Raw genomic sequence first — 27941 nt, 5'->3', positions numbered from 1 at the left:
CACAGGAGTGCTGGAGAATCTCACCAGGTCATGCAGCATCCATGGAAAGCAAAAGGCATTCAGTGTTTTAGGCCTGAAGGATCAACTGGGATTCTGAGGAATGCTGCATAACCTGTCATATGTGGATTCCAGAGGATCACGTGACCTCCTGTCTGGAACCCAGTTGAAAGTTACATCACCTGCCAAATCAAGATTAGACACCACCCACTAATTAGTGCACATCTTACCGCTGGCTCATTTGAATGATGCAACAGCATTATTGGCCAGACACATAGCTCAGAACCATGCAAATTCTGACACAGGCCACAGTTAGCTTTCTCTGCCTGTTGGTCTTCTTCTTCTTCTTTGGCTTGGCTTCGCGGACGAAGATTTATGGAGGGGGTAAAAAGTCCACGTCAGCTGCAGGCTCGTTTGTGGCTGACAAGTCCGATGCGGGACAGGCAGACACGATTGCAGCGGTTGCAGGGGAAAATTGGTGGGTTGGGGTTGGGTGTTGGGTTTTTCCTCCTTTGCCTTTTGTCAGTGAGGTAGGCTCTGCGGTCTTCTTCAAAGGAGGTTGCTGCCCGCCAAACTGTGAGGCGCCAAGATGCACGGTTTGAGGCGATATCAGCCTGTTGGTCTAAGCCATGAACATTACTCTAAGCCAGGTCTCTACTGTGGCCATCGCTGGAGGAGTCATGGGCAAGACATGCACTATACTTAGTTGGGCCATAGTACTGAGACACACCAGTGCTTACAGGGATCTGCACCCCCCATTGGTACAGGGAATCAGGAGTGTGTTTGTAAGTCACTGTCTGTGAGTGCGCACATGTGCAGGAGAATGTGGTAGGGTAAGCAGCCAATGGTATAGATGACTCTTGTGCCTAATGTGCTTCCTTACACTGTTATAGTATTGAAGTCTCGTACCGTGTAGAGGGCAGATGGCCACTGGAATCAGAGTTCAACCTGGATAGTCATTGAGTAGTTGAGTGATTAAGTATTGTCTGATGTCTTCCCCTGCTTGATTCCCATGTGTACTTTGATTTTAACACTTGTGTCCAGACTGGTCTCTCTGTAAACCCATCGAACCTGATTCTATTCCCAACACCACACCTAGTGAATTTGTCCAGCACTTTGGTTCACTTCTCGCAAGGATGGTGCTATTACAAATAAGCAAATACAGATATTTGACAGGAAGATGGATAATTAATGCTCAATGTGAATCACAAGTTTCATTAATGACATTTATTCCACAGATATTTCCCCTATTTGAAATGAGAGAAAAGTTGTCCACAACTTCAGGGTTCATATTAATTTCATAAAATATTTCAATCCAAGACTTTACTTGCACAGAAAAGCTTTCCACAATAAATTAATCCAGGCAAAAATAATGTATCTATCACTGTGGGGAAAAAAAAGATGGACTTTGACATTATGGAATATGTCATGACAGCTTGATATACAATTATCTCCACACCAGAGAACAACCTCACTCAAGGCAGCTCTATTCATAGACAGTCAGAATACATCTGCTGTGGCCAATAACTTTATATTAAACTTTATTTTCTTTAAAATCTATATATTAGGAATCAACATGCCTGATTTTTCCATGTTTACTTTTTGAGATGAATGACACAGTTTCAAAAGTAAGTCACCAGGTAAACACAATACTGGCAGGGAATACAAGCAATTGTGCGAACTAGCTACTGAATGCTATGCTAATTCTACCACAAAATATTTTGAAATAAAATAATGTATGCAATCCCAAATGGTGTTCCTAGATGAAATGCATCAGGGAAGGAGAAGCAATTTTTTTATTATCAACAGATTAAATAACAATCGAGTCACGTGAGCCATGACAATCCAGCATGGCATGAGGTTTAGTACATGTAAACCAATGAAGGCTTGTGTGTTCCAATGGGATAGAAGTTAAATGAAGCAACCATTTAGTGTAATTGTCATATTTACGTACATGAAGAACTGTACTGGAATAAATTACAAAGAGGTAGCTGAGCACTTTAATATGTCATTAATATATGTTGCGAATTCAGTTCAAATAAAAGAAATCTAATCTTGCATTGGTTTTCTATGGAAAATATCACAATTGTTCTCAATTCAAATTTCAGGTTTTTTTTTAAAAAAAAAAGAATGTATACTGCTCTTAAATTCCAGAGGTCAGTGTTAACACAATGCTTAGAACACACCTAAATGAAGACGACAACATATAACCATATAACCGTTTACAGCACGGAAACAGGCCATGTCGGCCCTTCATGTCCGTACCAGTTCACATGAACAACTCCACTAGCTCCTCCGCAAACTCCTGAGGAAGCAGAGGCTCTCTTCATGATGCCACCGATGCGCTGGTTGTCGTATATCTCAAAAGTTTTACTAAGATGGATCTTGATTTTTGATATGCCTGTGGTTTTGGAGCTAATGCTCTGTGTGCCCTTTCTATTTCCATTTCTTCCTGCATTTCTGTCATAACTTGGTATACTTTTGCTTTTTATACAAGAGCTTCTTCATTTGTTCAAAATGGAAAACCGTTAAATCACGGAAGGTCTTGGGGATAATTTCCCTTCTATGCTGTGGTCCCTGACTGAAAAACTATATTTGATATACCAGGAGTTTTTAAACTTTTCAAAAAAAGTATTGTAGTTTTGAAGCAGTGGTGTGAATGTATTGGGGAATCTCCAACATAGATTGTCTCTTTCTCCCTGAGGCAGTAGACTTACCAAACTCAATAATGTTCAAGACAGCAATGTAATTCATTGGAAAATGGTGAGGGTGGAGGGTGATTTACCCTAGATGCAACATTTACCCTAGTGAGTTGACTTTTTTTTTTTAAATACTTGAAACCTTAACAAACATGTTTTCCTCCAACTCTTCATTCATTTATCAACTCCTTATAATAATTATAGTTCCAAAAATCCTTTATACCACTGCAAACATTGCAGATTACAAAGTTTGGAATGTTTTCAAGGCAGCACTCTGTATTTTATCAAGATAAATAGCGCCTTTGGAAGACTACACAAAAGAGCCTGGAAAAACAACCAACTGAAAAACCTCACAAAGATTAGCGTATACAGAGCCGTTGTCATACCCACACTCCAAATCATGGGTCCTCTACCGGCATCACCTACAGCTCCTAGAACGCTTCCACCAGTGTTGTCTCCGCTCCATCCTCAACATTATTGGAGCGACTTCATCACCAACATCGAAGTACTCGAGATGGCAGAGGCCGACAGTATCGAATCCACGCTGCTGAAGATCCAACTGCGCTGGGTAGGTCACGTCTCCAGAATGGAGGACCATCGCCTTCCCAAGATCGTGTTATATGGCGAGCTCTCCACTGACCACCGAGACAGAGGTGCACCAAAGAAGAGGTACAAGGACTGCCTAAAGAAATCTCTTGGTGCCTGCCACATTGACCACCGCCAGTGGGCTGATATCGCCTCAAATTGTGCATCTTGGCGCCTCACAGTTCGGCGGGCAGCAACCTCCTTTGAAGAAGACCGCAGAGCCCAACTCACTGACAAAAGACAAAGGAGGAAAAACCTAACACCCAACCCCAACCAACCAATTTTCCCTTGCAACCGCGTCTGCCTGTCCCGCATCGGACTTGACAGCCACAAACGAGCCTGCAGCTGACATGGACATTACCTCTCCGTAAATCTTCATCCGCAAAGCCAAACCAAAGAAGACATTTTGAATAGTAAATAGGAACAAACCCAGTTTAGCAACATATTTGACAAACCTTCAGACCTTTCGCAACTAAATTGAACTGTCACCTGGGGTTGTGTATTCGATACTTGGAAAGAGTTGAACCCAGCGAAAATACCCCAAAGGGTGAATGAAGCCTTAACAGCACTTAAAGCACAAAGGCAGCTGCAAAGATGTTTCGCAAAATAATTGTGTGACTCTGCTCATTGATTAAATTTCTGATCAGGATCAGGCATCCACTCCTTACTACTTATACTCAATGGCTATCCAATATGATTGCATGCATAACTTTGTGGGGGGGGGGGGGTGGGTGGAAAAAACAGATGTTCTTCCACTGTAATGGATTTAAAATTTTTTAAGTTTATGAGGTCAATTATTTTTGGAATTTATATGATCACTTGGATCTTGCTTTGAGAGTTTGTAGTTTCTTTCAAAATCATAGTGAAATTACGGTATATGTACATACCAGATATCTTCAAAAGGGAAGGGGTTAGAATATGTAGTATAGAATGAGTTTTTTTTAAATCTTTCAATTAGCCATATGTTGTAATTGTTTGTTTTGCAACTTTTTTTCCTGTTTGCCCATTATGATAGTTTTATTTTTTCCATATAGCTTTTTTCTGTGTATTCCTTTGTACATTACCTTTAATTAATGAGACTTTTATGCACTATTTCTGTAAAATCCAATAAAAAATATTGAAAAAGGCATCCTCTTCTTGAGCTTAGCTTACATTATCCCTGCTCATGTCTCAAAAGTGCCAGAGAAGTTTGCACACATTTTCTAGGTTAAAACAGCAATAAAATGGCAGGAAAACCACAATAAGCTCTCTGCTCCAGGAAAATCTCCACCTGCTTTTGTCATAACAAGATACTGATCTCCATCATTAACATGCTCCAGCCACTTGAAACAATTGCTCCATTGTTAAAATTCATTCCATGCTCAACTCCTCAGCCTTTAACTGGAATCTCCAAGACCAATAAAATAGAATCAGAGCCCATACAGCACAGAACAGACCATCCAGCCCAACTCATCCATGCCAAAAAAGTTGTTATTCTGATATTTAGTCCCATTTGTCTGAATTTGGGCCATATCCTCAAAACCCTTCCTATCCATATATCTGTCAAATGTCTTTTGAACGCCATAATTGTACTTTCTTCTCATGCTTCCTCTGCAATTCAACCAAAGTATGGACCATCCTCCGAGTGAAAGTATTGCCCCTCAGGTCCCTCTTAACATTTTCTCTTAGAAACAGATTATAGCACAGAAACAGGCCCCTTTCGCCCTTCTAGTTTGTGCCAAAGTGGGTTTTTTGCCTTGTCCCACTGTCCTGCACCCAGTCCAGAGCCCTCCATATCTCTCCCATCCATGTATCTGTCCAAATTTCTCTTAAATGTTAAAATGGAGCCCACATTCATCATTTCAGCTGTCAACTTGTTCCACTCTCCCACCACTCGGTGTGAAAAAGTTTCCACTCACATTCCCTCTAAACTTTTCCCTTTTCACTCTTAACCCATGTCCTATGATTTGTATCTCACTTACCCTCAGTGGAAAAAGCCTATCTACATTTAATCTGTTTATTCCCCTCAATTTCAAATACCTCTATCAGTCTCCCCTCATTCTTCTATGAAGAAAGCCCTAACTTGTTTAATTTTTACCTGTAACTCAGTTCCTGAGGTCTGGGCAACATCATAGTAAATCTTCTCTGCCTCACTCTAGCTTGATATCTTTCCAGTAGTTAGGTGCACACAATACCCCAAATTTGACCTCACCAATGTCTTATACAACTTTACCATAACATCCTAACTTCTATACTCAGTACTTTGATTTATCAAGGCCAATATGTCAAAAGTTCTCTATACAGTCCTATCCACACGCCACTCTCAGGGAAGTCTGTATCTGTATTCCCAGATCCCTCTGTTCTACCACACTCCTCAGTGCCCTACCATTTACCGTGTAGGTCCTTTCTTAGTTTGTCCATCCAAAATGCAAAACCTCACATTTGTCTGCATTAAATTCCATCTGCCATTTTTACAGCTGGTCCAGATCCCTCTGCAAGTTTTGAAAACCTTTTTTGCTGTCCACAACACCTCCAATCTTAGTGTCATGTGTAAACTTGCTAATCCAATTTACCACATTGTCATCTAGATCATTGATATAGATGACAAACAACAATGATCCCAGCACTGATCCCCAAGTCACACCACTAATCACAGGCCTCCAGTTTGAAAAGCAATCATCCACCACTACTATGGCTTCTCCCATCCATCCATCGTCGAATCCAATTCACTTCACCATGAATACCAAGCATCTGAAACTTCCTGATCAACCTTCCATGTGGGACCTTATCAAAGGCCTTATTAAAGTCCATGTAGACAACATTCACAGTCTTGCCTTCATCTATTTTCCTGGTAACCTCCTCGAAAAACTCCACAAGATTGGTTAAACACAACCTACCATGAACAAAACCATGTTGCAAACTAGGGACAAGCCACAGCATATCCCTAATCAGTCCCTGGCTATCCAAATAATTGTAGATCCGATCTCTTAGAACACCTTTCAATAATTTATCTACTACTGATACCCTATAATTTCTAGAGTTACTTTTGAAGCCTTTTTTTAAAAAAATGAGCTACCCTCCAATCCTCTGCAACCACACCTGTGGCTAAGGAATTTTAAATATTTCTGCCAGAGCCCCTGCAATTTCTACACTAGCCTCAAGGGCCAAAGGAATATCTTTTCAGGCCCTGGAGATTTATCCACTTTATTTGCTTTTAGACAGCAAGCACTTCCTCCTCTTTCATCTGTAAAGTTTCCATGCTCTCACTGTTTGTTTTCCTCATTTCCTACAACTCTCTGCCTTTTTCCTGAGTGAATGCAAGTAAAAAACACATTTAAGGTCTCCTACCTCTTTTGGCTCCATACAAAGGCGACCTCTCTGATCTTCAAGGGACCGATTTTGTCCCTTACTATACTTTTGCTCTTTATATACCTGTAGAAACCCTTAGGGTTTTCCTTCATATTATCTGCCAATCTCAGTTTCTTTTAGTCTTCTTGATTTCTTTCTTGAGGTTTTTATTGCATTTTTTATATCCTCAAGTTGCTTATTTGTTCCAAGTTGCCTATACCTATTATACACCTCTCTTCATCTGAGCCAGATCCCCAATATTCCTTGAAAACAAAGATTCCCTATGCCTGTTAACTTTGCCTTTTATCCTAACGGAAACATACAAACTATCTAGTCCTCCACTTACCTCGCCTATCCTCACCTGAAAACAACTTGTCCTAATCCATGCAATGCAAATCCCTTTCTCATTTCTTCAAAATTGGACTTTCCCTAATTTAGAAATCTCAACCAGAGGCCTAGACGATCCTTCTCCATAATTAACTTGAAACTAATGGCATTATAATTACTGGACACAAAATGTTCCCCTACACAAACTTCTGTCACCTGTCCTGTTTCATTCTCTAATAGGAGACCTTGTATTTCACTCTCTCTAGTTGATACCTCTATATATTGATTTAGAAAACTTTCCTGAACACATTTGACAAACTTCAAGCATTCCAGCCCTTTTAAAGTATGGGAGTCTCAGTCAATATTTGGAAAATTAAAATCTTCTACTCTCTCAACCTTGTGTTTCCTGCACCTGCCTGCTTACCCATAACTCCCATCTATCACCCCCTCTGTCTCCCAAATGATCTGGAATTCATCCAACTCCAGCTCCAATTCCTTAACTTAGCTAGTCAGGAGCTGCAGCTGGATGAACTTCTTGCAGATAAAGTCATTAGGGATACTGTTGGCTTCACTGACAACCCAGATTCTGTAAGAGGAGCATTCCCCTGTCTTGGCTGCTATTCCCCCTGTTTATGACTAGAGCAAAAAAAAAGTATGAAATCTAAAACCTGCCCTTACCTGTGCCTTCCTGCTAAATCCTTATTGTTTCTTGAATAGGGTGGCCCTTTCTTATTACAATTCTTGAACCATCACCTCAGCCTCTTCACCAAAGCCCCTCTACTCTGACTCAGCCCTCTCCCTCAATGAGTGCTCCACTACAAAATCCCTCACTTTTATAGTGATGTTGGGTCACATGACCTCAATTGCCCTACCAACTGCTCCTCTGTCTTCAAATGTTGACCTCAATTACCCAATCAACTGCTCCTCTGTCTTCAAATGTTGACCTCAATTGCCCAATCAACTATTATTACACATTAAATTTGTGTCCTCTAGTTCTACAATTGTCTACTCTGGAAAAAGACTGAATATTCACTTTATCCCTGCCTTTCACTATTTTATAAACTACATAATCACCTTGTCAGCCACCTTTGCTTCAGGGAATAAATATCCCAGCCTATCCAGCTGATCCCTAGAATTCATGCCCTTGCGTCCTGGCAACATCCTGGTGAATTTTCTCTGTACCCTTTCCAACTTACTGACATTCTTCCTACAGTTGGGAGACCAGAATTGCACACATTGCTCCAAATGTGATGTCACCAATGCCTCTTACAGCTGTATCATGAGATCCTAACATAGCACTCAATGCCTCACCCATTGTTGGCAAGCATGCCAAACATCTTTTTCACCACCCTATCCAAGTTGCAACTTTCAGAAAGTATGCACTTCCACCTCGAGTCTTTCTCTTCTACAATTCAGGCCAGAATTCCACCATTTACTGTGCAAGTTCTGCCATGATTTGACTTACCAAAATTGCAACATCTCACCCTTGTCAGAATGAAATTCCATTTGCCACTCCTGGCCTACCTCCCCATTTGATTATAATCCTGTTGTAAACTTTGATATCGTTCCTCACTGTCCACTACACCACCAATTTTGGTGTCATCTGCAAATTGGCCACTAACTTTAATTACATTTTCATCCAAATTATTAATATAGATAACAAACAACAGCAGACTCCTGCAGCATACCCCTGGTCATAGGCCTCCATTCAGAAAAGCAACACTCCACTACCACCCCCGACTCAGTTTTGAATTCAACTGGCCAGTTTTCCTTGGAATCCATATGATCTAATCTTTCCGACTAGCCTGCTAGTAATAAAATATTATTGGCTCCTACATATATTGTTTTATTTATTCATTTCATCTATGTGGTGTTGGCAAGCCCCTTCAGAGGAAAGGGAAGACACCTTTATGAGGCATTACAGTCCCTGTGGAAAACATGTAATACATAAGAAATTCAAGTATGCTAGTGATGGGGGAATTAACTCCTAGGATAATATAGTTCCTTTGTCCTGCATTGGCTTGAGCTTCTTGAAAGTTGCTAAGCTATACTCGCCCAACAATTGGAAAGGGTCTTCATATTTTCATTCAACATAGGATGTCTTTTAGATCACCAAGTCTAATGCAACTCACAGACCAATCCCCCTGTAATGTATTCTATTCACATTCTCATCAATTCCTCCCAGGTTCTACTGTGTATTAAGGGCAATTTATCTATGTACTAAGGGCAATTTTCAGCTGCCAATTCATCAATCTATATTTCTTTGGGATGTAGAAGGAAACTGGAGCACTAGGGGAAAACCAAGCAGACACAGGGAAAACATGAAAACTACAAATAGACAGGATCCAAGGTCAGAGTTGAAACCATCCATGGATCTGTAAAGCAGTCGCTCAACAAGCTTCTCAACTCCAGTGACCCCTATTCGGTATGGAACAGGCATATTCTCTCTGTGACTGTTTCTCCCAGGTGCCCTTGTTTCCTCTACAATGGCAATAACTCTACCACACACAAAGCAAAAGCTAATATTGCATGCAAAATACTGTTCTGAATTACTTTATATCAAACTAATGGCTTGATCTTAGAGACAAAGGAAAGATTTCTACAATTATAAAATAAATTCAATGGCTTAATACATGGTACATTACACCAACTGAAATTTGAATCACGTTCAAAAGAACATGACATTACTTCAAAAAAATACAATACAGTTTTATCCGGGAATGAATAATCATTTATCATGCAAATACTATATCTAAGGAATGAAGTAATGTAGTGAATTGATGTAGTGAAGTAATGTAGTTAATATGCATTTAAACAATTAAATAGATATGCCAGATTGTACCCTTCGAATCCAAATTAACCAAATGTGACTCTAAATTAGAGAACACAATTCATCAATTTTAAATAAAAATTCATCATTTTGACTGTGAGCACAGCAACCAATCAAATATTTATTTTTAAATTTGCTGCCCACAAAGTTTTACTTTATGCTGATGGTTTGTTGCTTTTTTATTTCTAATCCTCAGATTTAATTGCCTTCTATGCTTTCTTTAATTTTTCACTTCAGTCTAAGCTCCCTTTTAAAATGATAAGAAATCAATTTATCTATTCAGGTATAACAATTACCAAAAACAATAAAAACTTGTTCAGAGAAATTTTTCTCACCTTAATCAAACACGTGAAAGAGGCGTGAGCAAATTGGTCAGCCCTTTCTTTATTATTGGTTTGTCGAATCAACTCTATTAAAATGAATATATTACCTAAATTTTTATACTTTTTTTTCCAAGCCTTGCCTGCTTTTCTTCCTCTTTTTTTTGATTCCTCGACTCAATCTCATCTTCCTATATATGGAAGAATAAACATTCCACCTAAATAAAGTCCATTTACAAAGTCATAAAAAGAATGGAGGTTTAGATTTACCAAACTTATTGGGCAGTCAATATACAAAAGCTTACGTTTTGGTTATAATAACTATGAAGAGTGTCCAATATGGATATCTCTGGAATCTAATTCTGTTACAAATTTTTCTCTCATTTCTTTTTTTGGATCCTCACTTCCTATATCTCTAAATAAATTAACTAATAACGTAGTGGTTAAACATACTTTGAGGATCTGGATACAATTTAGAAAATATTTTGGTTTAATGAGATTTTCTCATTCTAGTCCTATTTTTTCTAACTATTTCTTTTAACCTTCCAAAATTGATACAACTTTTAAAGATATAGATTGGGCATTAAATGTTTTAAAGATTTATTTGTCAAGGGGAGTCTCGCTTCCTTTGAACAACTTTCAATTAAACACTGTCTATCAAATACTCATTTTTTTTCATTAGCTACAGATTAGAGATTTTTTATGATCTCAATTACATCCATTTCCTAAGATGACTGATAATAATTTAAATGATGAATTTTTAAATTTACAACCTTTCTATAATGGTTCAATATCTAATATTTATGATATGTTGTTGGGAATAAGAGAGGTTCTCTCAGATAAAATTTAAAAAGCCTGGGAACAGGACCTACAGCTTTTAATTCCTGAAGAAACTTGGAATGTAATTTTCAAATTAGTTAATACCTCTTCTTAATGTGCTCGCCACTCTCTCCTACAATTTAAAGTAGACAATAGGGCTCACACGTCCAAAGTCAAACTATCTCACTTTTACATGGATGTACCTCCTCATTGTGATAAATGCCACAAAAGAGATTAATTCATATGTTCTGGACATGTCAGAGTCTTGAGAAATATTGGATCAAAGTTTTTCAAACTTTCTCTGCACTTTTTAAAGTTAATTTTAAACTAAATCTCTTAACTGCTTTCTTTGGTATCACTGGAGAGAGTAACATAACATTAATGACATCCTGAGATGCATGATTTAGCTTTTATTTCTCATAGGGCTAGGCAGACAGTGTTGCTCAGGTGGAGTGATGTTATCCCACCTCATCAGGTTCAATGGTTATGGGCTGTCATGTCGTGTTTAAACTTCTAGAGATTAGATGCTCAATTTCTGATTTGAATTTACATTTTCAAACACTTTTCGAATAACTTTTATAATCTTTGATTTATTATGAAGGCAGAAAGGTGGACTAATGTATCACTCGGATAAGAATTCTGACTTTCTTTTCTTTTTTTTGGCCCAATAGCTTCTTTCTTGGCACTGCGTTTAGATTTCCTTTTTTTAAAATAATAATATAATATCAATACAATTAAAATGCGGAGTACCTTGGATGAAGTGATACAAGTATCTTTTTGAATTTTTAACCTATATCCACGTATGTTCTCCGCATTTTTGGGTGTGAAATTTCAAGTTAATAAAAAATATTGAAAAAGGAAGACAAATTCCTGACATTATTATTATTGGGAATGTCTTTGAAAGGAATGCGTCCCATGAACAATGACGGGAGTATACGATGGCATTGTGACAACTCGACACAATCTGCCTCCGTTATAATTGTTCACAGGGCAATGTACAAGGCCAGGTGATCATTTGAAATAAAAACCAAAGAGAAACTGATGGAAAGTCAGATGGAAGATCCAGCACGCACCTTTTATTCGCACTGCTATCCATGCACACCATTCCAGAACTCCGCTTTGGCATTTTCCAACTCTGGAGGTTGGACATTAACCGCCAACCAACATCACATACATGTGTCCCTTGGCACAAGCTCGGTGCCCACCATTCATCGCGTCTTGAAATGACTGCTACCCTGAAGTTGGTCAAGTTGCAGAGCGAGTGGAGACAGGGCTGGATCCTCCCCTTTTGTGGGCTGTCGGCTGACCTGCAAGCCCCCCCTTGACTGGCACCCGAGCCGCCCGACCTGTGGCAGGAGCGCCTCCCGCCGCCACGGGGAAGGCGGGGTTCCACAGGGCCGCTCCCTGGCAACCGAGCCTTAGCAACAAGCGGCTGTGCTGGAGTCCACGACCCGGGCCCAGTTTTCAGCCTCCAGTCCTTCCCCCCCCACCCACCTGACCTTACCTTGCTCCTGATCTGCCCGGACGTGGACACTTTCCGGATGAGTTTCTGCGGCCCCTCGTGCTCTCCATCGCTGTCTGAGGACTCGTCTCCGGCCGCCGCTGCTCCAGGGCCGGTTCCGTGCCCCTGGTGCTGAGCCCCCGGCCCCAGGCCCGCCATTGCCCCCGCCGCCGACTTGTCCGATTCCTGCAGGCAGACGAAAGAAGTGGCGTGAGGTTGGGCTGCTTTCCTGTCGGCGCCAGCCCAGCGCAGAGTGGCGCCTCCGGGCTTCGCCGCCATGTTCCTGCTGGACTGGGCAAGGGTGAGGGAGAAAGTTCAGACACAGGGGAGGTCGAGAGTGGGACGAACACTTGGACAGAGACGAAGAGGCAAGTCGAGGAAGACAGGGAGATGGATGCAGGGGGTGAGGGAAAGATGGAGAGCGAGGTGGAACGATGGACACGGTGAGATAAAGGTATAAATAAAGGGAAAGGTGGCCAGAGAGAGAGGGAGAAAGGCTTGTCACAGATGGGAAGAGGAATGGAGAGAGTGAGGGGAGAGCGAGAGAAGTGAACAGAGGAAGAAAAGAGTGCAGAAGAGGAGAGACAGATGCAGTGAGAAAGAGGACAAGAAAGCGAAGTGGACGGTAAGACAGATGGAAGGTGAGAAGAGAGGAACGCAAAGAGAATGTGAAAAAGACAGGTGGGCACAGGGACAAACTGAGAGAATAAGACAGACAGTTACAAAGAGAGAGAGCACAAGATGGACAAAGAGATGCAGGTGAGAGTGGCATGGGCATTTGTACGGGGGAAGACACACACACCTACCTGTAATGGGTGGTGTGGGGGGGGGGGCGGGGGATGGAGGAAGAGAGAGAGAGAGACACGCACATAACACACACCTACCTGTGGGGTGGGGGAAGAGAGAGAGAGACACACACATACATAACGCACACACCTACCTGTGGGGGGGGGGGGGGGAAGAGGAGAAAAAGAAATAGAGCAACAAAGATTGAGTATAATCAAAGAGACAGGATCTAACAAGGGCCACAGACACTGGAACATCTTTGTGAGCCCATGCACAAGAACAGAGATAGAATGTGATGCACATTTGGACAGTGTGTTTGGAAAGTATGGTTTGCAAACATTGGACAGAAATTGTGAGAGGAACACAATCATTTGGAAGGGAGTGAGGGAGAGAAGCAATAACTTGGATAGAAAGTCTTACACTTGGATAAGAATAAGCGACTGAAGATTGAATAGGGAGTAAGAGATGCAGGCACTTTGGAGGGAGAGAGAAGAGAGAGAGTGCAATGGGCAGAGAGCTGAAAAAATATATACTAGAGGAACTCAGTGGGTCAACCAGCATCAGTGGGAGAGAAAGATTTGTCAACATTGAGTCTGTATTCTTCATCAAGACCACATAAAGCATTCAATGGCCAAAACATTGACAGTCCTTTTTCTCCCACAGTTGTTGTTTGACACACTGAGTTTCTCCAACAGATTGCAGTTGTTGAAATCTGTGGCAAAACAAAAAGCAGTCTGTTGTGTGTTGCCTGATAATGGTGGAGAGAGACACTGATCTGGAGATGGAGGAATGCAAGTGTTTCAATAGGAGGAGAGGGACACAGATGTTTAAATAGAGAAGAGAGGATGAGACAGGTGAGAAAGAGATGTAGCCATTTGTTCAGTGAGAAGGAGACACAGATACACTACACAGTAGTGCAGACACCTGCATGGTGAACAGAGAGAAAGATGCCACTTGGACAGAGGTAAAAAGAGATGGGTTCTTTGATGAGAGGAGGATGATATATTTGCTTGTGCACAGAGACATGGATGCTTGAAGAGGGAAATGCAGATGCTTGCAAACATGAGAGAGAAAAGTACATGTTGATAGAGAGGGTGATGCTAATGCATGGGTCAGGAGAGGGAGAGAAAGATGGATGCATTTGAACAGAAAGAAAGGGAGACACATTTGGGTGTAGCAAGAGAGAGTCAGGCACTTGGAGAAGGGAGAGAAAAAGCATTCAATCATTCAGACAATAAGAATGACAAACCCTTGTAAAGTGAAAGGGAGAGAAGTAGACTTTGGAAAGGAAAAAGGAGGTTGGATGGGTTGATACATGGGACTGGGATATTATAGCCATAGCAGAAACACAGCTGTGAGAGACAAGAGTGGCAACCCAATGTTCCCATGTGCATATCTTACAAGCAAGATAGAGGTGGAGGTGAGAGAGTGTGATGTAATTTTGATTAGGAAAAACATCACTACAATAGTTTGTGCAATATTCTTGGGGAATCATTCAGTGAGGCTATATGAATGGGGTTCATATAATAAAGGATGGACACTTTGATGAAATTGTATTATAGACCCCTAATAGTGAGAATTAGAGGAGCAAATGTGTAGGGAGATCACACATATAATATAGTTGTAATAGTAGTTAATTTCAACTTTCCTTGTATTGACTGGGACTCTCACTAAGTGCTTGGATGGAGAAGAATTTATAAAATGTGCCCTCTCAAGTGTGTAGTTGGTCATAGAGAAACAAAAACTATTTACTGGAATCCTGTGTAAACAACAAACTGATGGAGGAACTCAGCAGGTTAGATAGCATCCATGGTTAGAAATGGTCAATCAATATTTTTGGTCCAAATCCTTTATTACATTGACTATTCATTTTTACCTATGGATGCTGTTTGACCAGTTAAGTTCCTCCAACAATTTGCTGTAAACAGAGGTACATCACTGGACCTCTTCTTTGGAAACAAGGAAGGGCAAGTGATTGAGGTGTCAGTGGAAGAGCAGTTTAGGTTATTGAAAAAAATTGGGCTGGTTCACAATTAAACGTCTTAAATTTGAGTAAGGCATTAGACAGGAATGTACAAAGCCTGATTGGGAGAGTTTGTTCGCAGGTAAAGTGACATCTAGTAAATAAAAGTCTTTAAAAAAGAGATGGGTAGGGTTCATGGACAGCACATTCCTGATAGAGTAATAGCAAGGCTGGCAAGATTAGGGAACCCTGATAACCAGAAATATGCAGGATGTGAAAATCAATGTCCAATGGAATTTAATGCCAGTAAGTGTGAAATGATGCACATTAAGAGGACTATTAAGGTTATGACATACACAATTAATGTTGGTGCCGGAGGGATTGTTCAGGTACATGGAGTCCACATGGATTGATAAAAAAATTTCAAGAATCCTTACAAGTATCAGCACAGGCAGGCAAGGTGGTGGAAATGGGATATTAGCCTTCATAGCCAAGGCACAGAGTACAACTTTAAAACATTAGTTAGGCCACAGCTGGGCAATGTACACAGTTCTAGTTGCCACACTAGAAAAGGTAGTGCATTAGATAATATGGAGGAGATTCACTAGGATGTTTGCTTTGAATACTTCTGAGAAGAGTCTGGAGAGACTCGAGGGTTTGTTTTCCTTTGCGCAAGGGAGGGTGAGGTAAATCAAATTATGAAAAGCAGAGATAGTGGGAAGCTTAACCCTGAACAAAAGTATCTAAGCTATGAGAGCATTGGTTCAGGGTAAGGTATAAGAGGTTTAGAAAGGATTGAGAAGAACTTTTTCACCCAGAGGGCAGTTGGAATCTGCATTGCACTGTCTTTGTGGGTGGTGGAAATAGGCAGAGTCACAATTTTTAAAAACACTTGAATCACTAATGCATTGGACCAAATGCTGGTGAATGGCTTTGGTATTAATGGTCAGCACAGACATAATGGGCCAAAGAGCTTTTCCTATACATTACGATTCTATGAGATATGTGGGATGGACAAAGAGTCGGAACACAGACAAGGATGCATGGTGGATGCTGAAAGCTAGAGTAAAAACTTCTACAATAACTGTGGGTCTAGCAGCATCTGGAGGCAAAGAGGTGGTTGGTGTTTTGGGTGGAGACTGCACCACGACTGAGAGTTTGGAGGGAAGATAAACAGTATACAGAAATGAGAGGGAGGGATAAAACTGGTTGGTGCTATAGGTGATAGATAGACTCAGATTTTTGAAGGGGTGGGAGTTGGTAAGTGATTCATAGATGCTTGGGCATAGAGAGGGAGATGGGCAGAGTAGCAGTGAAAGTGAGAAACAAGGACAGAGATGGACAGTCACATATAATCAAATGGAGGGGGGGTAGAGGAGAAGAAAGACAGATGGATGGACAGAGAACAGCAAAACATTCCAGCAGATGCCCAAAGTAAGACCAAAACACACATATAGGAAGAGGCAAAAAGGATAGGAATAAGCATAGATAAATGCAGATGAAGCACAATGAGAGAAAGCTAGAGGTGATCAGAGAGAGAAAAGATCAAGACAAAACTTAAAAACTAGAAGATGTCAGAAGAGGCACTGTAATAATGAGTGAAATTAATAAACCAAATTTAATTGAAAATATAAACAGATGGAGAAATAGTAAAGAAATTCCAAAGGTAATTGGATGGAAAAATTGTTATACATAGGGATAAATTCACGGGAAAAAAAATGTGAGGAACAGAAAGGGGGAGACAAACCAAGAAGAGTTGAGGTAAATTTGTTAACAGTAGAGGGAAAATTAACCTAGGAAAATGGACAAAGGCACAAAAGAGAAGGAAGAGATGCATGAAGAATCGAAAAGCAGCAAGTCAGAGAAATATGGATACATGAAGACAGAACAGTGTCAGAGAGAAACTGGTGCATAAAGAAAATGGGAGAAATAGTGAAATGGATAATGAGCTTAGAACAATCACAGAGCTAGTGTGCAACAGAGAGAAACAAACTCTGAAGGAGAAACATAACAAGAGATGCATAAAGAGGAACACACCAAGGAAAGAAGTAGTGATGGGAGACAAAAGCTCATACTGACTGAGGAACATACTCTCAGAAATGCAAAGACTGAAGACACAGAATAAAGATACATAAACAGAGGTAAGAAATTAGATGATCAAAAGCTTGTAAGTGAATGATGAGCATTTTGAATGAAAATATGGAGAAGAGTTAGACAAGTTCATGGACTACGCGAGACTGAGAGATGTGTACTGAATGAATGAGATTGAAGAAAAAAATTGGTGGCTGTGAATAGAAAGTAAAGCCATTAATGGATGTGCTCCAGCTAATAATCAGTTGGGTGGCATGGAAATAATCGAGGTGGGGGATCTAAATGGCAAAAAGAATTTAATATAGATTAGTGTAAGGTGTTTCCCTTTGGGAGGTCAAATGTAAGAGAAGTATATAGTTGATGGCAGGATCCCATAGCTTGTTTAAAGTGGCCTTCGCAAGTAGGTAGAGTGGATAGAAGTCAAATGGCTTAACTTTGTTGGTCTTGGCAATGAGAGGAAGAGTAATAAAGTCATGTTGCATCTATTTAAATCTTTGGCCACACTTGGAGTATTGTGTAGATCTCTGGTATCCCCATTACAAGAATAAAGTGGAGGCTTTGGAAAGAGTACCATAGAGATTTACCAAAATGCTACTTGGATTAGAGAAAAGGCTCGAGAGGTTGTACAAACTTATGTTGTTTTCTCCAGAGCATCAGAGGCTGAGGGAAGACTGGATAGAAGTTTACAAAATAATAAGACCTATTGATAGAATAGAGAGTGAGAATCTTTTTCCCAAGGGCAAAAATCTTACATAATAGAGAAAATGTATTTAATGTGGGGGTGGTTGGGGGGGGGGGGGGCGGAGGAAGGAAGATTAAAGATGAGCAGGGAAGTTACTTTACACAGAGTGGTGGATGCCAGGAACAGACTGCCAGGAGTAGTTGTGGAAGCAGATACATTTAGTAGCATTTAAGAGTATGTGGACACTTGAATATGGAGGAAGAGAGGGACAGATGCCATGTGCAAATTGGAGAGTTTTCATTGAATTTGGCATAAGGTTCAGTACAGACACTTGGGCTGAAGAGCCTGTTCCTGTGGTGTAATGTTCTGTGTTCTATTGTCTTGGACAACAGAGGAATATGTGGCAAAGCCACATGTATGAATAAGAAATATTCAGAGAAAATTAGGAAGGGGACACTGAAAGAGTACAAGACACAGTTTGTGTCAAGTGGATTGAGCAAGGCTGGTTGTGAATTTGTTTCAGTTTGGAAATGAGAAGCTTAGAAAAACAAACTGGAATTTTATATACAAATTATCTATGCCAGACCAGCTGTTTCTCTACCAATCAAAACATGTCCAAACATGAGTGATTCATGATAGAGCTAGCTAAAATAGCACAGTAAAATGTCTGGATTAGCAGTGATGTGGGGTAAAGAAAGAATGAAGATGATGTGGAGATGGTGCCTGGCATTGAGAAAGGAGGACAGACCCACAGATGTTGAAGTTGTCATTCAAAGTTGTACCAAGTACATGTGAGGCATAATTATGAAGCAGAGAACATGAGAAGTCCATACATGTAACAACTGTGAAATATTCAAGGACAGATGTGTTTCTTTTAATTGGATGCCTGATGAATGCTAAAACCTATGTAAAATTATGCTTAACTTGATGTATTATCATGACTACAAAAACTGTTCTTTGTTTAATATATACTGCCAATGTAGAGACACATGAGCGACAACAGAAGTCAGCCAGTCAGAGCATTCCTGACTACTCACAGTAACATTTCACCTCCTTGCTTATCAACGATCTAACTCTACCTTAAAATACTCAAAGACTCTGCTTTCACCAGCCTTTGAGAAAAAGAATTGCAAATACTGATGATCCTTTGCAAAATAAGAAAACTCCCGATCCTTGTCATAAATGTGTGTCCCCTTATTTTAAAACAGCAAACCTTAGTTCTAGATCTTCCTCACATCTATTTTGTTGATCTTTCAGGATCTTGTATATTCCACTTCTCTCTTTTTGAACACAATGGATACAAGCCCAGCCTGACCAACCTTTCCCAATGAGGTAGCCCACCAAATCCAGGTGGTAGTTTCGTAAGTATTTTCTAAGCTGCTTTGAATGCAGCGATATCTTTCTTCATATAATGAGACCAGTATCCCGGAAGTGAGCTTGCCATAACCTCTTCAGTTTTCTGTTCAATCAATAAGTTACAGCATTCTGTTTGGTTTCCCACTAAGTGAAGTACCACAGAAGATGTTTTTTGTGAACGCACTAGGACACTCAACTCCCTCCACACATTAGAAATTCCTGATCATTAAGATAATATGCTTTATTATTTGTCAAATTGGATCATTTCCCAAATAATCCTTCATTGGTCAGATGTTTATCTACTCACTTAACTGAGCTAATGCCTGCAACATACTTTGTTACCTATCATTGTGTCATTTAACAACCAAACATTTGTTGCCTCATTCAAGTCATTTTTATAAATCATTAAAAAATGGAGACCCTGGTACTGAACCTTGTGGCACACTATTTGTTTCATCTTACGAACAAGAAGATATCTATTATACCATACAGCTTCCAGTTAGCCAGCAGATCCATCCAACCCAATATATTGCCCCCACCACCTGCCACTGACCCCAATAACTTGAACTTTTATTCTCCATAATGACCTTAAATTCAGAATTTTATAAAATACATTTTGGAAATAAAACGATTGTACATCCACGGGTTTCCCAATTATCCACTGCAAATTACTTTTTCAAAGTACTTCATTGGTCGAGCATGATTTCTGTTTCACATAGTTTTGCCTGATTAGCTAATAAACACCCCTATCATTTCTCAGCTTCTTCCTCTTCTACCTCCCACCCATATCCACCTGTAAGCCTGTGTTCCTCCCCCTTTCCCTTCCTCCCTCCTCCCTTTTTATTCAGGCGTTTACCTGTTGTTTTTCAGATTAAATACAAAGGGCTCAGGCCTGAAATATTGATTGTTTTTACTTCTGATGGCTTTTGCCTGATCAGCTACATTTGTTCAGCAATTTTGTGTATTACATCCATTTAATCTGATATCATGAAATTGGAAGTCATGCTGGTCTGAGCAACTTGTCTGTAGTTGGACCAACTCAGTAAGCTTTTGATCAAAATTGTCAACATTGTCAACTGTTAATGACATTTGGGTCTTTCCAAGAGAGATGGTTGTTACCAGTCACATCTCAAAGCTGCTACGTTAAAGGCTGATTTGAACACATCCAGCCCTCATATATCCATATCTCCTTCCACTTTATCAATCATCATCTTGACTTCCATTTTCCTATGGTCGACTTATAGATAGTATAGCACCTACCCATCAAACATCAGACACAACTGGTAACCATTCTGCAAGGACAAAGGTAACTGAACAAGACACAGAGAGTGGCATTAACTAGTACATTATCTTGAACAGAAAGTTAGGTAGAGAGGTTGGGGTGGTTCTGCTGGTTAAAAATTGAATTAAATCTTCGGAGAGAGGAGACATTGGATCCAAAGCTATAGAATCCCTGCAGATAGAATTAAGAAACTGTAAGAATAAAAGGACCCCAATGGAAGTTATAAACAGCCTTCCAAACAGTAGCCAGGATGTGGCATGAAAACTACAGAGTGAGATAGAGAAGGCACGCAAAAAGGGCATTGTTACATAGTCATGAGGGATTTCAATATGCAGGTTGATTAGGAAAACCAAGTTGGTGCTGGTTCCCAAGAGGAAGAATTTATTGAATGTCCAGAATGGCTTCTAAGAGCAGCTTCTAGCTGAGCTGACCAGGAAAATAGCAATTCTTAATTGGATATTGTGTAATGAACCAGATTTGATTAGGGAGGTAAAGGTAAAGGAACCCCCTTAGGAGGTAGTGATCATAATATGATAGAATTCACCCTGCAGTTTCAGAGGGAGAAGCAAACGTCATGTCAGTATACCAGTGGAATAAAGGGGACTAAAGAGGTAGTGAGGAACTGCCAAAAGTTGATTAGAAAGGCACACAATCACAGAGGATGGCAGAGCAGCAATGGTTGGAGTTTCTGCGAGAAATAAGGAAGGTACAGGACAGAATAGTCCAAAAAAGAAATATTTGAATGGAAAAATGATGCAGATGACTACAAGAGAAGTCAAAGCAAAAGAAAGGCATACAAGGAATCAAAAAATTGTGGGAAGAGACATAGAAGTTACCCAAGAAGATAATTAAAAAGGAAAATATGAACTTTAAAGGGAAGCTAGCAACTAATATCAAAAAGGATGCCAAAAGCTTTTGTACTACATTATAACTAAAAATGTGAGAATAGATAAAGGACTGATAGAAAATGACATTAGAGAAATAATTGGAGTCAAGTAATGGTTGAGGAACTGAATGTGTATTTTGCATCAGTTTTCACTATGGAAGAGATTAGCAGTATAACTGAATTTCAACGGTATCAGGGAAGAGAGGCAAGTGCAGTCACGATCACCAGAGTGCAGATGCTTTGGAAGCTAGGGTCTCCTGAACCAGATGGAATACACCCTTGGGTTCTGAATAAAGTAGCTGCAGAGATTGTAGAAGCATTAATAATGATCTTCCAAGCTTTAAGATTCTACCATGGTTCCAGAATTTGAGAAAGACTGAAATCTCAAGGAAAGCTTAAACTAAAGTTGAGATATTGCTTCACTAGAGAGCTGGTGTAGATCAGAAAACCCATGAGAGACAGGGGAAAGACATATTATGTGAATTAGGGACAGGGGAAATAGGGTTTAAGATACATATGCTATGTTCAGGAAAGATGAATTGCTAAAAATATACATAACACGCAACTGACCGTTTCAAAGTAGGGAATCAGAAGTGAAAGCCTTCATGGACAGATGTCACTAAACACAGAATCAACAACTTTTTAAAATATACCCTTTATTGAACAAATTAGCCCAAGACTGTTCATAGAAAAATGATTAAATAAAGTTCAGAAAGATGAGAGGTTTTAGGCTCTCTATCACAACATCATAGAATGTGTAATCTGTGACCGGTCAGAGCTGTTTTGCTCATGAGATTGGGACCGAAGGCTGATGATAAAGAATCAAACATGGAAAGTGTGGCTCAATTCAGCTCGACTTTGAAAGGCTATGTATTAAAATATCCTGAAAAGGAATGGGAATTTGAAGATTGAGAAGTAATTTGCAAGAACAGAGAGGTCAATATTTGTTTTTCTTTGAGGAGAGGGATTTGATGGTAGATTTTAAAGAAATGGCAAATACTCAACGTGCAAAATCAGCCAACCCAGAGCTGGGGGAAAAATAATTAGGATGTCTGAAGTTAAGTGGATTTTGGTTCAAGAAAGCAGGATGTGGGGCTAAATAGATATAAATTTTAGGTTTTTTCAAAAAAAATTAGACATACAGCACTGTAACAGGCCCTTTTGGCACACAACCCCACGCTGCCCAATTACACCCAATTGATCTACAACCCTGATACATTTTATGATGTGGTTAGAGGAGGCTTGGACTGAAATATAGTTTGAGAAACCAGAGAAAGGTGTGAGTTTGAGAATTTAGTCCAGAGGAGCATAGAAGCTCAGGAAAGGCAATCACCAAAACAAACCATGGGTCAAAGACTATACACACACCCACCCATAAAGGGAAGTAATTAAAAAACAACGCATTTGTATAGTGACTTTAAGGTAACAGATATTCCAAGATGCTTCACAATGAAACTGTCAAGATATTTCACACTAAGCTGCATAAAGAGACATTTAGAATAATAAACAGAAACTTGATGAACCGGAGGATTTTGACTCAAAATGTCTACTATTCTATTATTTCCCCCACATGCTGCTTGCTGAGTTCCTCCAGCAGAGTTTGTTTAGCTTCAAATTAGGATATACAACAGATTTTTAAAGATCAGGAATGTGTTGGAAGAGTCAAATATCGATCTGAGAGTTAATGACATGAAATGAAGTAATGACAGAGGCAGGCAAAATTACAAAAATGACACTGTACAAATACACCCTGGAGCTCAGCACAGGATCAACTATGACACCAACTGTGAATTGTTACCTTGCACACATTAGTTCTGGAGAGTGACAAACCACAAAAAACTAGGATAGAAGATTGAGTATAATCATTCCGAGAGGAAAAAACTTCCAAACATTTTAGTGAGAAAATCACGATAGAAATCCTTAAAGATGAAAATCATGAAACAAACACATTGAGTAATGTGTGGTCATGACACCTTAGAAAGATTGTAATCGTACTGAAGAGGGTGTGGAGGAGATTCACTAAGATGTTGTTTGGGGTGGAACTTTTTATTTATAGTCTGTTTCCATGGAATGGAGGTTAAGAAGGGATATTATTGAAGTATATATAATTAAGAGGGGCATTGATAGGATAAACTGCATGAATCTTTTCCTCTAACCAGAGGTGAATAAAATTAGAAGATACAATTTTAGGGCAAGTGTGAAGAGATTTTGAGAATGTTGAGAACCTGGAACACGCTGCTGGAAAGATTGGGGGAAGTAGAATCTCTGACGGCCTTTAAGTGACATCCAGAGGAGCACTTGAATTCCCCTGGAATAGAAGGCTCTGAGCCAAATGCTGGAACTTGGGATGAATGTGGAGGGGTGCCTGCAAGGATATAGCGGGCTGAATGGCCTGTTCCCTAGCTGTATGATGATGTTCCAAAGTGACTATTTTATGATGTTATGAATAAAAAGAACTTGCAAGACAGATCAGCAAATCAGTACAAATAACTTTCAGGAAACATCAACAAAAAGAGACAAAGTCACGAACTGACTCAGATTAAATAAACACAAGCACACAGTCAGATTAAAATCATTACATATACATAATCAGGGCAAACAGTACAAATATATGGTCAATAAATTCAGTACAAATGGCCTGTGAGAGTCAAATCAACACAAGCAATTAGGTGTTCGAGCATAAAATGAGCATTGTTTGAGAGAGCAAATCAACATGCAAACTGTCAGCGGGTGCTGCAAACTTGCTGTCAGAAAATTAACATGAACTCACAATCGGAAAGGCTATTTTCCACATCCACGAATTGTAAGAGGGCAATCAGCACACCACCTGTCAAAGGGCAATCGGCAACATGCGCACAGTGACTGGCAGGGAAAGAATCCGCAAACATGACCAAACTGCACGGGGAAAAATGAATCCCTCGCGCAAGTTGTCAGAACGCATCGTTCAATCGAAGTAACACTACTGCCACAGGTCGATCGTTAACGTCGGGACAAAACTTCAGCAAGCGAGAGATTCTCAGAGTTCAAACACCGGCATGTCTGATCGTCGGACTTCCACGGACAGATTTTCCTCACGATCTCCTGGTGGCAGTGCATCCTTTGGGAGAATTGATTACTAAAGCGCGTGTATTTGTCGGCTGGTCCCTATCGCAAGAGAAGCCATTAAATAATTAATATTAAACTTTCATGACTGCTCGTTTTATGAAAACCTTGTTTTAGCTGTCAAATCCTTCTCATTAACAGTGCCCCCAGTATTTTGCGGGTAGTGTTGGTGAGCGATGATTTTTTTCAATCAGAGCAGAGACCCCATCTGACCTTACCTTCCACAATTAAAGTAATTTGATTCTAGAGATCAAGTCATTTAAGATGGATCAATTCTCCCATCAAGATCAGCTTTTTTGTTATGTCCTTTGAAATGTGCATTTTCCATCAACACGATCCAAAGTATTTTCCCCGAGAGTATGAGGTAAAACTGGTAAACGCACAGAAAAGAAATTGCAGAACAAGTGTGGGAGATAGCAACAACTGCCGGCTCCGGGTGATCTCTGGATGGATTTTGAGTTCAGATCCACGCATTCTGGCTGTAACTCCAACCAATTATTTACACGGTTCAGTGAAATCCTCCTGCTCGTCAGAATTGACAAATCAGCAAAAAAAAAAGCTTTGGGGAAAACTTGTTCTTGACAACTTTATTAAGTAACGACATTTCAAACCCAGAAAATAAAATTTGCCTCAGGCTTCCTACTTGGATATCAAAATGGCAACATTAAAATGAGAGACTGCAGATGCTGGAATCTGGAGCAAAAAAAACTGTTGGGGGAATTCAGCAGGACGAGCAGCCTCTGGATCGAGCTACGTCATGCTCCCCCCATCAACTATGCCAGGCAGTCTAAATAGAACAGACCATTTTTATAAATCGCATTTTATAAAATGGAAACGTCCAAGTGTTTTGTCTGTGTTATGAGGTCATATTTTCAAAAAGAACATGGAACAGAAAGCGAACTGAATTAAATGTAGAATTTCGGCGCATTCTCAAGTTCCGCGCTGCTCAAGCTTGCTCATTAACGTGGGAATAAAATAGGAGCGCAGACACCAACACAGGGAGAGATTGACAAGCATTTTCACAAACACAGATACACCGATAAAGGTTTTCCCTCTCCTTTCCACACACTCTGTTCTACATACACTTACAAACACATGGTCACACACGTACACCCACACACATGCAGACAATAACAGATTTCACGCAGACATACCGACAGGCACACGCGCACGCAAACACTCCTACACACACAGCGACTGTGATGTGTCCAAATCAACGTGGTATCAAATTCGTCAAGGAATTTGGGGGTTTAAAGATCAGGAATGCGTTGGAAGAGTCAAATATCGATCTGAGAGTTAATGACATGAAATGAAGTAATGACAGAGGCAGGCAAAATTACAAAAATGACACTGTACAAATACACCCTGGAGCTCAGGGTTCGCTGGCCTTGAGGAATGAAGACTTCTCTTCTAAAAAAAATGTTTCCTTCCTTTTGAATCCTTGCAGATTTTTCCAACTTGTGCGAAAGATTCCGTTCAAGGGTTATACAACCGATCTGTAGGCAAGGATGACGGATCTCCACCACAATAAGATTAGATATCAAGCAAATGACAAGACAGACATCACATCGACAATTCCAATGTGTTGTTCCTGTCATGAGAATGAACTCACAGTCGACCGCGCAACACTTGCGCCTGGTTTGCACATTACTTGACAGATGGCAGCATCAACAGCCGGGTCGGGATTTCAATGCTACAATAAGGGTTTTAGCCCGCAGCCAACTTCCAGCAGTTCCCCTGTTGTATTTGCTTCCCGGACCTCCGGCTAGCTGCTTCAACCCCCACCCCTCCCGTCTCCGACATCCTGGATCTTGTGTAAGTGATGCTCTTTCGGCTTTGAGACCCAACTTTTTAATAATTCGGAATATTCAATGCTTTACATCCCGAGCGACAACTGCAAATACAAGTACACACGCACCCCCCACACATCCCTGGTGGACATTAACCCCTTCCACAACGCAAACATTTTGCGAAGTGTGAAAACCGAGCAGGAAATAGCACGATGAGACAGCCCCAACAAGCGTGGGCAGGCAAAGACTCAGAGCACGGAGCATTGCAAATCAACAAAACGACCTACCATCTCTTCCCACACAGGGCTCCGAGTGTAAGAGGCATACAACTCCTCCATCCTCGGCTCAGCAGTCCCAGGGGCTTCTCTCAGGGGCTGTATGTCGCTGCTTGTTTGCTCACGATGCTGTCCCCACCCACTTTAAGTCACTTTGCCTCATCTCTTCCTTCTCTCTCGCTTTCACTAATCTGCCGCGGGGAGCCCGCCTGTAAACGCTCCACGTGATTCACTGTTCCTCCTTATAAGGAGCTGGACTTCTGTCAAGCAGCCGAGGGCTGGGTCTTTAATATGCTGGGCCAGCACCGCAACTGCGGACTCCTGCAATTCGCCGAACACCCCCCACCCCCGAAAAAAATTAAACAAAATAAACTACCCCAGACGAAAGATGGTCAAAAAGTAATGGTGGAAGAGGACGCTTTTTTTTAGGGGCGATTTAAAGAGGGACCGAGAGAAGACCGCCCAAAGAGGAAATGCTGGAGCTCAACGCGTCTGTCATTCCCCAGCGACGGGGGGGGGGGGGGGGGGGGAATTAAAGCGACGGGGTGCCCCAGCCGGTATAATTGTTGGAATCGGGTGACCTGAAGAGTGGAAAAGGGATTACCGGGGAGAAGGACGGTGGAGGAATTTATAAACAGAAATGAGGTTCCAACAAATAAAATTGCTCAACCAGGAGCAAAAGCACAAAGAACGAAGTCAGGAGACCTTTCGGCCCTTCGCGTCCGTGTCCGTCCCTATCTGAGCTACTTCTATTTGACTCGAGATGCTGGAATCTGAAGCCAGTCAATCTGCTGGAGGAACTCAGAGGGTCGAGAATCATGAGTGGGAGAAAAAATTAACGACGTTTTGGGTGGGGGCCAATTTACCTGTGTTTTGCCCACATTCCTATCATGTTATTGTTTAAATGTCTTTCAAACGTTATAATTATATCCGCATACACTACTTCCTCCGGCAATTCGTTCCATATACCCATCATCCTGCGCGTAAAAGGTGCCGCTCAAGCTCCTTTAAATCTTCCCCTTCACTTTGAGTCTATGCCCTTTAGTTTTGGTTCACACAAATCAGTAAACATTTAACCCCCCCCCCAAAAAAAAATAAATTGTTTAAGTTAGTTTTGTAATTGAAGGAAACTGATAATGCTGTCATGTTAAGCAATGTTATAACGTTACTTGTTATTAAGGTGTTGACTTGAACATTATATATTTTTATGAATAATACACATGAAATTAAAAAATCTTCCCTAAATACGGCTTACTTAAATTATTGCTGTAATTGACCAGCTGGTGCTCTCTTGAAATGCTATTTATGAAACCAATCCAAAAT

General features: G+C 40.6%; 1 protein-coding gene and 1 long non-coding RNA gene across 13 annotated transcripts in view; one reads left to right on the top strand and one right to left on the bottom strand.

Moving 5' to 3' along the window:
- Nucleotides 1-27941, bottom strand: part of dgkh (diacylglycerol kinase, eta) — a 516150-nt gene that overhangs the window by 460734 nt on the left and 27475 nt on the right. For 9 of the 12 annotated variants that reach the window (XM_069889604.1, XM_069889605.1, XM_069889609.1 and 6 more), the window contains exon 1: nucleotides 12409-13173. In XM_069889604.1, coding sequence (XP_069745705.1) covers nucleotides 12409-12684 — 276 coding nt within the window. In that variant the 5' untranslated portion in view covers nucleotides 12685-13173. Of the gene's footprint in view, nucleotides 1-12408; nucleotides 13174-13211; nucleotides 13234-26630; nucleotides 27505-27941 lie in introns of those variants that run through there. The other 3 variants (XM_069889602.1, XM_069889607.1, XM_069889606.1) reach the window with 3 other exon arrangements.
- On the top strand, nucleotides 13381-27137 carry LOC138738756 (uncharacterized). Its single transcript, XR_011341719.1, has 3 exons — nucleotides 13381-17295; nucleotides 19185-19288; nucleotides 26001-27137. It is a non-coding gene; the product is annotated as an uncharacterized lncRNA (long non-coding RNA).

This window comes from Narcine bancroftii, chromosome 7 (assembly GCF_036971445.1).
Source record: "Narcine bancroftii isolate sNarBan1 chromosome 7, sNarBan1.hap1, whole genome shotgun sequence".
Classification (NCBI taxonomy): domain Eukaryota; kingdom Metazoa; phylum Chordata; class Chondrichthyes; order Torpediniformes; family Narcinidae; genus Narcine; species Narcine bancroftii.
The sequence above is the reverse complement of the archived record's forward strand: the minus strand, read 5'-3'. Positions and strand labels throughout refer to the sequence as shown.